The 14,210-nt window shown below is 53.2% G+C and overlaps 1 protein-coding gene and 1 pseudogene across 1 annotated transcript in view; both read right to left on the bottom strand.

The window, feature by feature from the left end:
* Positions 1-14,210, bottom strand: part of GLI2 (GLI family zinc finger 2) — a 178,338-nt gene that overhangs the window by 3,603 nt on the left and 160,525 nt on the right. Inside the window, exons 9-14 of the mRNA XM_029933330.1 lie at positions 13,762-13,920; positions 10,193-10,342; positions 4,819-4,983; positions 3,537-3,818; positions 1,710-2,046; positions 4-400 (exon numbers count right to left, since the gene is read on the bottom strand). Coding sequence (XP_029789190.1) covers positions 4-400; positions 1,710-2,046; positions 3,537-3,818; positions 4,819-4,983; positions 10,193-10,342; positions 13,762-13,920 — 1,490 coding nt within the window. The remainder of the gene's footprint in view (positions 1-3; positions 401-1,709; positions 2,047-3,536; positions 3,819-4,818; positions 4,984-10,192; positions 10,343-13,761; positions 13,921-14,210) is intronic.
* On the bottom strand, positions 9,517-9,687 carry LOC115288889 (annotated as a pseudogene).

The raw sequence follows: 14,210 nt of genomic DNA, 5'->3' as shown, positions 1-14,210 counted from the left end.
GGCGGCCCGCCGGTGGCCGCGGCGTACTTGGCCCGCAGGCTGTACTGCTGCGCGGGGGTGAGGCTAAGCGGCCCCGAGCCGCCGCCGCTGCACTGGCTGGCCTCGCTGGAGCGCCGCGACGCGTCGGTGGAGATGGGGTCATAGGAGTCGGCTGAGCTGGCGTTGTGTGGGCGGCCAGCGCCAAGGGGCGAGGCCTCGCTGGAGCGGCGGCTGGAGAAGTAGGGGGAGATGCCGGAGGATCGGCGGCTCACGGTGTAGGCAGAGCTGACCGTGCTGGTGGAGCTGTCGCGGCGCTCCTGCAGGTGGCTCAGCATGGTCACCTGGCTCGCGGACAGCTCGGACAGCCGGGGGTTGGGCAGAAGCCCGCCGCCGCCGCCGCCGAGGTTTTCCAGGATGGAGCCTGCGGGAAAGAAGAGGGGTTGGCACCAGGTGCAAGGGCGCGGGGGTTCTGCCTGCTCTGCCCCAGCCGGGGCTGTGGTTACCGGAGCCCTCTGCACACAGCAGGCACTCACCCAACGACTTCTAAACGAAAGGAGGGAAGGGAGGAACAGTAAGGGAACAAACGATGGCATTTATTACTAAAGATGGACAAGGGGAAGTCAGGGGGCTGGATTCCGGTCTTGGTCACCACTGCCTGGCTGATACGCAGTTCTCATCATGTCTGATCCTTAGTTCTCAAGCTGTAGACAGATCACGTCTCTCCATGCCAGGAGGTTATTGAGAGTAGGGGAGGGAGAAGGAGCCCGGAGGGCCCTGGCCACAGCCTGGCTGCACCCTCACCTTTTGGTCACGGGTGTGGCCAGGCAGGCTTCTCAGGGGCCGGGCTTACGGGGCAGGCTGCTTATTGGCAGCTCCCTGAGATCCGCACCCATGAAAGGGAGCAAAGCCACAGGGCGTGCAGGGAGAAGCATGTGGCCCAATAACAGCTAATGTCACAAGGAGCTCTGGGCCTTGAACGGCCTGACACTCCTGCAGTGGATGAGGGGGGGTGCCCCAGTAAGGGGTGACCTTGGGAAAGGCAGCTGTCTGCAACCCAGCCCATTTCTGTATGAGGCTGAGAGTTGAAGGCCATGCGCCAGCTGCTTCTTCAACAGCTGGGGCAACAGATCCTCCCCTTAGGCGGAAGCTGGTGCCTCTCAGTGTCCACCACACTGGCTGTCAGTCCCTGGAGGGCACACCGCCTGGCACAGAGTCAGCACTCAGGAATGTCAGAGGCCGGCCAATGCCTCCTGTGTCTGCCTTCTCCATGAAGTCCTCCCTGCTCGTCCTCAGCTGACCTGTGCTCTCTCTCCCTCCTGTGCGCACCTCCTCCCTGAGCTCTGTTGTGGCTTCCTGGCTCCTTCCTGGTCAAGTGTGCATCTCCCGGCGTGGCCCTCTAACCATAAGCTCCTTCTAATCACAGGGACTGGGGTTGCACTGCTCTCCTCCCTAAAGCCTTTGCCACGGTGCCCCCAGCAAATGCAGAATGTAGTTGAAAGAGTTTGGGGCTGCCTAGGCCTGGGCTAAGCCTCAGCTAGGCCATTGATCTGAGTAGGGCACTTTCACTTCTCTGAGCCTCACCTTCTTCATCTGTGCAATGGGCTGGTATGATTTATCCTATGGTAGGCATCTGGTGCGATGGCACACGGCACTTGATGGAGGTTAACCTAGCAGGTGCTCACCCCAGGCTCCCCCACACCCCTCTCCACACACCCAGGGCCTCCACTCACCACTTCCTGGGAGGGGAGGCAGCTTGGTGCTGCGGGTGTGCGGAGGTGGCCCGGCCCAGGAGCAGGCGTCCTTGAGTGACTTGAGCTTCTCCTTCTTGAGCTGCTCCAAGCGGTGCATGGTGGTCATGTGTTTGCGCAGCTGCAGGCCACCAGCCGAGGGAGCAGCCAGGGCTGAGGCGTCGGCCCCCGGGGGCGTGCCATCCAGGGCTGTCAGGTCTCCCAGGCTCCCGGGCCCTGTGCCTGGCATCTCCACGCCACTGTCGTTGTTGGGGGCACTGCCCAGGGGAGAGGGCTCGCTGCTGCAGGATGACTGGGCCCCGGGGCTGGACTGACACAGCTGCAGGGGTGTGGCGAGAGGGAGTGGCTCAGAGGATGCGGGAGCCCGCCGGCCCTGGACCCACGCGTGCACACATGTGCCGTGCCTTTGCACACCCAGGAAGGAAGCTGCACATAGAGGAGCGCCCAGGCATCACTGTCTGCTTGTAGGAGATGGCTTGGCCACCTCACTTCTCTGAACCTCAGCTTCCCCTGCTGTATTGCCTCTGGGACAGCATCAGTGGCTGGGTGGCAGGCATCTGGTTCACAGAAGGTTCTGGTAGTGGTCAGTCCCCCATTACCCTGCCTCGTGGGCCTCTGTTCTTCCAGCCAGCATCTGGGCCACGTTTCGGCACATGGGGCTTTCAGTGTCTGGACATGGCGGAGCTGTGCCCCAGAGGCTGCAGCACCTGCATGAAGCTGACCTCAAGGAGGGTACCTTGTGTGCCCAAGAACAGGCATGTGCCATGTGATGCAGCAAAAAACATCGGAGGCTCACCGCCCTGGGGCCTTCTCAACAGGCCAGATGCGGGTTTTTGGAAAGGGCAAGGAAGACCAGGGGAGATAGACCTCCTGGGTGCAAGCCTTTGCCCGGACGGCTGCCCCAAACTAGCCGTCCCTCCGGGGCCAACAGCTCACGGCACATGAGTACAAGGCAGGACTCCTCAGATCCTGAGCTACCCTCCCTGGGACCCAGGATCTGAGCCCGGCTGGGGCTCGCCTCAGATACAGCATAGGCTCATTCATAGGCCAACAGCCCCCAAATTCCAGATTTTTCCTGGGGAAGCGACGGTGCTCCCTTCTGCCCATAGCATGACCCATATTTTCACGCTGGCATTCAAGAGCCTGTCAGCTGGTCCTTCCCTCCTCTGTAGCCTGAACTCCCACCTGCACTCAGCCCTGTCCCTCCTGGAGGGCAGTCCCCATGGTTTGCTCCTATACCTGCCGCCTTGACTCCTGCTGCAACCCATTATCTGTTCCCAGAGTTGCACCTCCAGTGCCTGACATCCACCTCTCCAAACCCACCTTGCCAGGCTCCCAAGGGGCCTGGACCGACAGGTCAGTCCATGCTCCGACATCGGCACTGGACAAGCACCCCGGCCCGCCCTCGTCTCGCCGGACCACCCGCACCCCCACCGGGCTCCTCTGCTCACCTCAGTACCGGCTATCCTTAGGGGAGGTACAGTCAAGAAAAAGAGGCAGAGACAAAGAACAGGTGGTTAGAACAAAAGGAGTGGAGGCCACAGGGGTGAGGATGCAGAGACAGGACAGAGGGGAGGGGCGATCTTAATGCAATGGGGCTGCCCGGCAGGATGGGACCCGGCACAAGACAGGCTCTATGAGAGGCCTGAGGTAGCAAAGGGAGGAAGAGTCGAGCTGGAGAGAGGAGTATGTCATCGTGCACTGAGGGCTGGGCACAGCCCATTGCTGCAGCTAGGGCTGGGCTGGACCTCCTGGGAGGGGGGGGCCAGGAGGCACGGGCAGGGGCCTCCACTGCCCTGCTCTGCTTACCCCGGAGCCCTCGGTCTTGATGGCTTTGATGTGCAGGCAGTCCTCCACGGCTTGGCTGGCGGTGCTGGCCTCGGTACCCTCCTTGGAGCCCCGGCCCCCGGGCTCGGTGCCGGCCTCGGGGTCTCCGTTCTCTTTGAGCAGTGGGCCTCGGAGGTGCACGTCGTTGCGCTGTTTCTTGGGGACATGCGCATCAGGGCCGTGTACCGTCTTCACGTGCTTTCGGAGAGAGCTGGGGTCTGTGTACCGCTTGGTGCAGCCTGGGATCTTGCAGATGTAGGGTTTCTGGGGGGAGAAGCAGGCCTGTGTTAGACGCAGCTGGGGACACTGATCAGAGACTACGGAGGGAGCAGGCACACCGAGCTGGGGGCAGCGCAGGGCTGCCTCCCCCGTCATCAGCACCCCGGGATGTTTTGATATGGGCAGGAGCATATGGCCTTGCATCCCTTCCAGACAGCGTTTCACACCCTGATCTCTCTGGTGAGGAAAGACACGTTTGCAGAGGCAAAGGAATGGGCTCAAGTCATTCGGCAACGGATGAAACCCTGGGTTTCTGAACCTCAGTCCTGAGCTTACACACACTCATGCTCCCCCGTATACCCCACATCTGCGTGCAGACACACTCCCCCAGACCCACACAGTCTCACACACGCCCGTGCATATGCACCCTCAAACACACACGCACACACGTATGCACATGTCCGTAAACATCCACATGCGATCCAGCCTACAAATACACGTCGGCAATGGACCCACAGAATACACACACACGTGCACACACACACACACACACACACCCCTTGCCAAGGCTAGCTCTGGTCTATAGGAACCCTACAGGGTTTTGATTCCTTTGGGAATCCCTCGGATTTCTTGTAAGCATTGGAGAAGGTCCCTTTGGGGTCCAAAATGTATCTAAGCTTTTAGAAATGTTCCTCCTGCCCGAGTCTGTCTGAGCAAGAGCAGCTGTGCAGCTGGGCTTGGACTGGGAGGCAGTCCAGCAGACTTCTCTCCCAGGGCTCTCTCGGCCCGGCCAGGCTGCCCTGTGCCCTATGAGTAGGGGGCTGACGGCCACTGTAGGTCAGACGGTATTAGCAGCAATGGCATGTCGTCGCCAGCCCCCAAGCGTGCGGGGGCCTTCGGACGTGTGCTGAGCTCAGACAGTGGCTTGGGGAGGCGGGGACGGGCACCAGGCACCTGGCTCCAGAGATCTAGAAGCCACGCATTTCCTCCAGGGCCAGCGGGGTCCCGCGTGCATGTGCTGTGCACACCCTGGCCGCCGGCGTACCTCATTGGAGTGGGTGCGGTTCTGGTGCTTGGCGCGGTCGGAGGCATTGGAGAAGGCCTTGTTGCAGCCCTCGTGCTCACACACATATGGCTTCTCCCCTGTGTGCGACCGCAGGTGTGTCTTCAGGTTCTCCAGGCGAGAGTAGGCCTTTGAGCAGCCCTCGAACTGGGAAGAGGGGGGGGTTGGTCAGTGAGAGTGCCTCAGATCCAACGCAGGGCAGCTGACCCTGAGGGCTGGCTCATTACCTCTTCCCCAGGCACCCCATCTGCTGTACCCCGCCACTGCACCCAGGAGTGTGTATTTAATTAAGTTAATTAATTAATTTAAAAAAATTTTATTTTTGAGACACAGAGAGACAGAGCTTGAGGTGGGGAGGGGCAGAGAGAGAAGGAGACACAGAATCTGAAGCAGGCTCCAGGCTCTGAGCTGTCAGCACAGAGCCCAACGTGGGGCTTGAACCCACGAACCGTGAGATCATGAACTGAGCCGAAGTCGGACGCTTAACTGACTGAGCCACCCAGATGCCCCTGGAGTGTGTATTTTAACAAGCATATTCACCTTGCTTTCTGATTATAAAATGACATTGGGCCGCTCCAGAAAACTTGGAAAAGATGGAAATTATGCAAAAAGAGAAATGAAAACCATTGGCTGCTCAAGGATAGTCACTGCCAACATTGAAAGAAGTCTCTTTCTGGGGACTTTGTATCTCATCCCCAGTTTTTGTGTTTAAGTTTATTTATTCTGAGAAAGAGAGAGAGAAAGAGAGGGTGAGAGAGTGGGGTAGGGGAGAGAGAAAGAGAAAGAGAGAATCTGAAGCAGACTCCGCGCTGTCAGCATGGAGCCCAATGAGGGGCTTGGACTCACCAACCGTGAGATCATGACCAGAGCTGAAGTCAAGAGTTGGATGCTTAACCAACTGAGCCCCCCAGGCACCCCCATCTCCATGTTTTATTTATTCCTTATTTTGAGAGAGAGAGAGAGAGAGAGAGAGAGAGAGAGAGAGAGAGAGCGAGAGCACAGGAGAGGGGCAGACAGAGAGAATCCCAACCAGGATCTGTGCTGTCCGAGCAGAGCCCAGTACAGGGCTCGATCTCATGAACCATGAGATTATGACCTGAGCCAAAATCAAGTTGAACACTTAACTGACTGAGCCACCCAGGTGCCCCTTATCCCCATGTTTTAAACCCAAATTGGGAACATATCAAGTATTTACAGAGACAGTTACATACTCTGTTAAAATCAATGGCACATGGTGAGATCATCCGGTATCATTAAAAACTCTTTGAAAATATTATTTTAAGCTGTTTCCAGTCCCACCCCCCCCCATTAGAACTTTGGTGTGCATTAAAATGTGCTGCGAATTAAATCCAGTTTTCTCCAAGACCTTGCATGAGCTGGCCACCCTCACACTTGCTAGGGCCATGCTGATCCCCTTTCAGTGCCTTGATCCCACTGAGTTCTCCCCAGCACAGGGCCTTTGCACACATGGTCCCCCTCTGCCTGGAACCTTGCCCCGGCCTTGGTGTGGCTCATTCCTTCTCAACCTCTTAGGTTGTTTCCTCTGAGAGCATTTCTCTGATATTCTTAATCATCACACTACCCTTTTCCCTTTATACTTCCTACCACAACTTATAATCATCTTCACCATTTTATTATCTGGCCCTCCCACTAGGATCCCAGCTTGAAGTGAGCAGGTGCCATCTAGACCCTTGTTCATTTTTGTGTCCCTAGTATTTAGTATCTGATGAAGAAGCCCATGCTTGGTGCTCAAGAAACATTTTGGAAAAGGAAGGAAGTGGGGAGCACGAGAGCATGGCAGAGAGGGAGGGAGGGAAGGAAGGAGGGTGGAAGGATGGATCGTTGTAGGGGGCTCTGCACCTATTGCCAAGATACTGCAACAGCATCTACCATGGCCATGAAAACTGTCCTCGGGATGACATGGACACACCAGCAGGAACTGTCCCACTATTCTCATCCTCCCCTTTATTCCTGACCCATCTGACTGGGTACATTTGGCTCCCAATGCCTCCGATCTGTTTCTACAACTCCCGGCCCACACCACAGGGTGACGGTGTGCCTCCACTCAGAATGTCATGAAAACAACTTGCCGCAAAGGACCGGGAAGGACACAAATAAGTATGCAAAAGGAGGATGAATCTGGAGGACAGACACTTCCCAATTTCCGAATTTACTACAAAACTATTATAATCAAGATTGTGTGTGCTGGTACCATAGGGCAGACGGTGGGGGGAGGGGAGATCGACGTAACAGAAGGAGTGAGGCTTTAGAAATAAACTCCTATATTAGCATCAGGTGGTTTTCAACAAAGGTGTTAAGGCCATTCAGTGGAGGAAAGAAGGGCCTCTTCAACAAATGGGATCAGGACAACAGGACGGCCACATGCGAAAAGAATGAAGTGGGACCCCCCTCTCAAATAGATTAAAGCCCTTAATGGTAAGAGGTACCTTATAAAACCATATACAAACGTATATACATAAGACTATGCATTTATAAACAATAAAACTCACAGAAGAAAACATAGAGGTAAATCTTTGTGACCTTGGATTAGGCAATAGTTTCCTGGATATGATACCCAAAGCACAAGCAGTTAAAAAAGTGGACTTCAGGAAGCTATCAAGAAAATGAAAAGGAAACCCCCAGATTGGGAGAAAATACTGACAAATCATAGGTCCGAAAAGAGTTTAGAACGACTACAACTCAACAGTAGAGACTAATAATTCAGTTTGAAAATGGGCAAAATATCTGAGTAGACATTTGTCTGAAGACAAATGATCAATAAACACGTGAAGAGAAGGTCAACATCATCAGTCATTAGGGAAATGCTAATCAAAACCACAGTGAGAAGCCGTGTCACGTCCACCAAGACGACGGGTCATTAAAAGACAGGTTAGCAAGTGTTGGTAAGGACGTGAAGATCACAGAACCCGCATTATTGCTGGTGGGACTGGAAGGCGGTGCAGCCTTTTGGGAAATCGGTCTGGCTGGTCCTCAAACCCAAAAATTCTACTCTAGGTACATACACAAGAAAATTAAAAACACAGGTCTGCACAAAAACTTGCACACTAACGTTCGCAGTAGTTGCATAAGAGTTGAAAATGGAAAACAATGCAAATATCCATCAACTAAGGAATGGATCAGAATGCCACGATGTATCCATACAATGGACTGCTATTTAGTTATAAAAAGGAATGAGGTATTGGGGCGGCTGGGTGGTTCTGTCGTCTAACCTTTAGACCCTTGGTCTTGACACAGGTCATGCTCTCACGATTCTTGGGGTCTAGCTCCGCACGGGGCTCTGCGCTGTTGGTGTGGAGCCTGCTTGGGATTCTGTCTCTTTCCCTCTCTCTCTGCTCCTCCTCCACTCTCTCTCTTAAAATAAGTGAATAAGCTAAAAAAATGAGGTATTGATACATGCTAGACCATGGATATACCTTGAAAACATGCTGAGTGAGCAAAGCCAGACATAAACACAATCATACCAATTGTGTGGTTCCATTTTTAGGAACTGTCTGGAACAGGCAATCCACAGAGACGGAGAAGTAGATTTGGTTGTTGGAAAAGGGGTGGGGTGGGGAAGAGAACAGGGAGTGACTGCACACAGGCATGGGGTTTCTTTCTGGGGTGATGTCAATGCTCTGAAAGTAGCCAGTGGTGACGCTTGCACAACTTTGTGAACATACTAAAAATCACTGAATTGTGTATATACTTTTTATTTAAAAATTTAAAAAAAATGTTTATTTATTTTTGAGACAGAGAGAGACACACACAGAATCCAAAGCAGGCTTCAGGCTCTGAGCTGTCAGCACAGAGCCCAGTGGGGGGCTCAAACCCATAAACCACAAGATCATGACCTGAACCAAAGTTAGACACTGAACTAGCCAAGCCACCTCGGTGCCCCTGAATTGTTTCTTTTTTTTTTTTAAAGGGTGAACTTTATGGCATGTGAATTTTATCTCAATTAAAAAAGAACTTGGCAACAAAGGTGGCATATTTCATTGAATCCTGGGTCCACCTATTTTAAGACAGCCTGATTTTGGAGATATTAAAATATATTAATATGATATTAAATGTCTATCTAAGAATTATGAAATATGGTGATTCACAGAGAGAAGTTCCCAGAGGCTTTAGCTACAACCACATCAGTGCATCACTGGACCAATGGCCCTTTTATTTTTTATTTATTTATTAAAAATTTTTAAATGTTTATTTTTTTTTAATTAAAATTTTTTTATTTTAATTATTTTTTATGTCTTTATTTTATTTTGAGAGAGAGAGAAACAGACTGTGAGCAGAGGAGGGGCAGAGAGAGAGGGAGACAGAATTAGAAGCAGGCTCCAGGCTCTGAGCTGTCAGCACAGAGCCTGACTTGGGGCTCGAATCCCATGGACTGTGAGATCATGACTTGAGCCGAAGTCAGACACCAACCATCTGAGCCACCCAGGTACCCCAAATGTTTGTTTATTTTTGAGAAAGACAAGAGAGGCAGAGCACGAGCTGGGAGGGGCAGAGAGAGCGAGAGACACAGAATTAGAAGCAGCCTTCAGCCTTCAGGCTCTGAGCTGTTAGCACAGAGCCCAATGTGGAGCTGGAACTCCTGAACTGAAACATTATGACCTGAGCCGAGGTTGGATGCTTCACCGACTGAGCCTCTCAGGCGCCCCCCAACGGCCCTTTTAAAGAGGGAGCAATTGGGTGTGTTACCAAAAAAAGGTCTCACCAGAATCACAAATTCTGTTGACTCATAATGGAAACTGTCTAAAGGGTCTTATCTCTGTGTTCATTTTGTTCACTTTAAACTGATAAGAACAGATACTACACTTGATCTTAGCCAAAAGGCCGAGAAGCGATACATTTTGTTCACTTTAGAAAGAGAAATTCAAAAGAATAAAAAAAAGAAATTCACCCAAAGTGGTTTTTCTCAAGCTGTGAACTGAACCACCAGCGAAGCTGTTCTCTGTGCAGGAGGCACACCTCAGGGCGCTTATCCTAAGCTGGCTCCTGGGTCTGCGGTCTGCCAGCCAAGTGAACTGTGGGGATACGGCCGTACCCTGGCACTCATGGTCACACGGACACAACTACACAGATACCAGCACACGCCCCAGCATACGCCCCACTGCAGTTACCGAAATGCACACGCCCCGGGAGTAAATCAAAGTTCCGGGATGGCACAGGGGGTGGGGCCTCCAGAAGCCAGCCCAACGGAAGGCGCAGGGCAGGAGCGCACACTACTGAGGACCACTTGGAAGGGCGGGGATGCTGCCCTGGCCTGCTCGACCCAAGGTGACCTGTGGTCAGCCACTCCCAACATAGCCACCACCACTGTGCGACGCGGCAGGGAGGCGGGGCCACTCACCGTGCACTTGTGCGGCTTCTCGCCCGTGTGCCGGCGCATGTGCACCACCAGCATGTACTGGGCCTTGAAGGGCTTCTGCTCCCGCGTGCAGGCCTGCCAGCGGCACACGAACTCCTTCTTCTCCCCATGGATGTGCTCGTTGTTGATGTGCTGCCGGGAGCAAGCCCACAGCGCGGGGTGAGCCTGGCCACCGGTCCGGGAAGGGGTGCGGGGGAGGCCCTGAACGCCCCATGCAACAAGCCCACGCCCTATGTGCCAGGCCACGCCCCCTTCTCCTTCCCGCCGTTAACTCAAGGGTCTACTGTGTGATCTCCTTGTCTTGCTGCATTTCCCAATTCTGTCATCAGAGTGACCATCAATGATGGGCAAAGGCGCCCTGCTCACCCCGAGCTGGGCTCCGGGCTCCGGTGGTTAGGATGATACTCCTGGGCTGCAAACAGTAGGCACTAATTAACTGTCGTGAGGCAGACATGCACGTGGTTGGTGCGTGAGACCCTTCTCCCAAGCATGCACCTATTGTCTCAGGAGTTTGTAAATACACTCTTTTATTCTAATGGAGACATCAGTGCATCCTCATCTCTGTTTCTGACAGTAACCTAGGAGATGATGGCTCTTCTGATTCTTTTCGCCAAGGCCCAGATTGTTATGTGGGATGTGCACGGCCCGGGCAGCAAGGGGTCGACTGGGGCCCCGACAGTGGAGTCAGGGCACTGTGTGATGCTGCCCCTGGGACAAAATGGCCCAGGAGGATAAGGCAGGTCAGCCCTGCATCCCAGAACAGGCAGCCAGTAAGCTGCCCTGAGATGACTCTTTGGATTTTAGTCACTTGCTTTGATTATTTAACTGAAGGCTGCAGGACTCACTGGAGCAGGGGTTTTACTGTCTCTGAGCTTAGGATGTGTGGGTATGTCCATAAGTTTATGGCTTTCATCTTTGAGGTGGCTTATTTATCTTGGGGAATGAAAGAAGGTGATATGAGTCACTCATGCAGTAGACTGAAAAACTGTACGAGACCTTGTGTGCTTCCTCTCCCTCTAGGGCTTCTATCTAAGGTCACCGGGGAGCCTCTTTGCACCCCATCAAGGTCATGTCCTGTCGGAGTGCAGACAGGGCTGGGCTTGCTTTCTCTTAGGGGGACGGGGAGGGTGAGACACTCAGATCTTGGGTGCCTGTTCTCTCCAGCCCCAGTGCCTTTCTTCTCTCTTTCCTTGGCTCCTCTTCTAGCTTCACTGTTTCCCACCCACCACAACCTCCAAGGCAGCAGCCATTAGCCACCTTTGGCTCTGGAGCCCTTGACATGTGGCTGGTCCCACCTGGGATGGGCTGTTTCAAAGACGGGGAATAAAAAAAAAGTTGTAAGGATGTAAATAAAAGATCTCAATAATTTTGTTTTATATTGATGGCACATCAAAATGATAATCTTTCAGATATATTGGGTTAAATGAAATATATTGTTCAAATGAATTTCACCTGTTTTCTTTTACTCTTTTTAAAAATGTGCTCCCAGGTTAACGTAAAATTACATGTGTGGTGGGCATTTGTGCCTGGCATTGTCTTTCCACCGGACTATGCCGCCGCAGGTCTTCGCAGCCCACTGGGCTGTCTGAGAGCTGAGCACGTGGGCACCTGACCCGGAGGAGACAGAGAACTACCAGGCCCACGTGCCCAGAGAAACAGGCCCGGCCGCCATGCATACAAATGCTCATGTGGCAGCAAGTGAAATCTACAGCGCTTTGAACTTCCAGGGAAATCTTATCATATTAGCCTCACTTTCCATTTTTAAAGCCTCTCAAATGATAAAAATGCTTCCTGACAATGCCTTTCATTTTTTTCTTATTGGTTTACTTAGCAACAAATTGTTAATAATTGACTGGGGGCCCCAGCTCGCCCGCATGCCTGCCACCATCCATCTTCCCAGGGAGCGGAGAGAGAGTCGCAGCGGGCAGAGGGGCTGGCTCTCTTCTCATAGGGGGCTTCTCTTTCCAGAGCCAGGAGGAGGCGATCCCCTGGCCCACAGGGGCAGTCCTGGGCATGGGCAGAAGCCTGCAGCTGAAGCCCTTCTTCCCCTGACTGCCTGTATGTGAGGAACTCTCTCATCGCTGTTCACACCTCTCATGTCTGCGTGCCCCCGCCCCGCCCCGCCCCTCCCGGCCCCACAAGCAGTCCTATCTCTCTTTCATCTAATCTCATCTGTCCTTCAACTTTCAGCCCCAGTAGTCCCTTCTCCCTTTCCAAATAGTTTAGCCAAAGACGTGGAACAGGTTGAAAAATTATATTCAAGTTCCAGAAGGGATTAGGGCAGCCCGGTTTCACAGGTGCTAGGTCAGCTGCAACGGGTTTGCTGGGAAATTCTGATCTCCTGTGTCCTGGGGGACAGGGCACCCCAACACAAAAGAAACCCTCAGCATTGGAAAGCAACAGTCATGACAGGAGGAAGCAGAGGGAGTGGTTAGTGTCCTAACTCCACATTCCAGACAGCTGTGGAGAAGCAAACTCCTTTAGGATGGCTTCTGGATGTGAGCGGTGTGTATCTACCCCGTCCAGCAATCTGATGGCTAGGCTGCTGTGGGGCTCATCTTCACTGGCTCTCATTCATCCAGGGGCATGCAGGTGGCGAGGGGAGCCGTGTTGGGAGGGTGATTCTTGACATCATGCTGTCTTGTGGATGGAGAGGTGAGACCGGCTGGAGAGGGGAGCGGGGAAGAGGGGGTGGGAGGCTAGCTACCCTGCACAGAAGGCCATCTGCCAAGGGCTTATGTTGGTATCACATTTAATCTTCACAACTTTGTTGGGTAGGCTGCACCCCCATTACGGGAGGAAAAACACTGGGGTGCCTGGAGGTTAAGTTGCTGGTTTGGAGCTGCTCGACAAGGTGCAGTGCGGCCAGCTTTCAAGGCCCTGCTCCCTGAGCCCCAGGTTACCTCCTGACTGCCATCATATGGATGCTGCTGTAGAAAAGTTCCAAGTGGGGACCACGGGTCACAACATGAGGGAGCACCCAGGTCCCACAGCCTCTTTGGTGTCCTGACCCTCTAGGACCAGGTATTTCTAAGCAGCCACCTCCTGATACAGTCCAAACACCCCATCTGCACTTGCATCCACTGGGTCTCTGTGAATGGTCTTCAAGAGGAAATTATTAATTCCTTCCTCTATGGGAAGAACTTCTTTCAGGTTTCAGGGTCTGTGTTTGTAGATGCCTGCTGGCTTAACTAATCTCATTTCCCTCTTTGCACTGGCTGCTAGGAAGCTCAGGGGGGGAAAAAGATATTTACGGGAATTACAGCTCAGAGCACATAGTATTTTAAATCCATTCTACTCCTGGCTTTATCAGAGTGTTCCTTTCTCTTTAATTTTCTCATGTACTGATTTTTGTTTTAATCTCTTATACCATGTATGTATATGTAAGCCCCCTTTTGAAGCAGGCAGGGCCCAGGTAAGTAATCAGGCATCTCATTTGCAGAGGATGTGACCCGGACACCTCCTAGTGCCACCTGGTCCAGCCCCTTCTCTCCAGCAGAGGGGCTGGAGGTCCTGTCTGCTGGGCGGGCTGCTGGGGCCTCGGGGCTTACGTGCACCAGCTGCTCCTGGGTGTCGTACTCCTTGGTGCAGTCTCCCCAGCGGCAGTTGGTCTCGTAGATGATCACTTCAGCCTCCTGCTTACAGTCATCCCTGTCCAGGTCTTCCTTGAGGTCAGCCAGCTGCTCCTGGGGGAGGGGCAGAGCAGCCCACGTGAGCCACGTTCAGCTATCTGGCCTTGAAAGGTCACTGTTGGCCCTGGGTAGTCTATGCAGAGGACCCTGGGCTGGTATGCATATGGAGGCACATGTATGCACACGCACACATACATGCACATATGTGAACACGTACACACATGCACTTGTACATGCGCACGCACGCACACACACACACACACACCACATGCACACATATGTGCTCATCCACCTTCTCACTTTTCCTCAGCTAGCTCCTGCCCAGCCTGTTGCACAGCTGTCCTAGGGCCCCTCCTTCCTCTCTGATG

The sequence above is a fragment of the Suricata suricatta genome, chromosome 3, assembly GCF_006229205.1.
Source record: "Suricata suricatta isolate VVHF042 chromosome 3, meerkat_22Aug2017_6uvM2_HiC, whole genome shotgun sequence".
NCBI lineage: Eukaryota > Metazoa > Chordata > Mammalia > Carnivora > Herpestidae > Suricata > Suricata suricatta.
The sequence above is the reverse complement of the archived record's forward strand: the minus strand, read 5'-3'. Positions and strand labels throughout refer to the sequence as shown.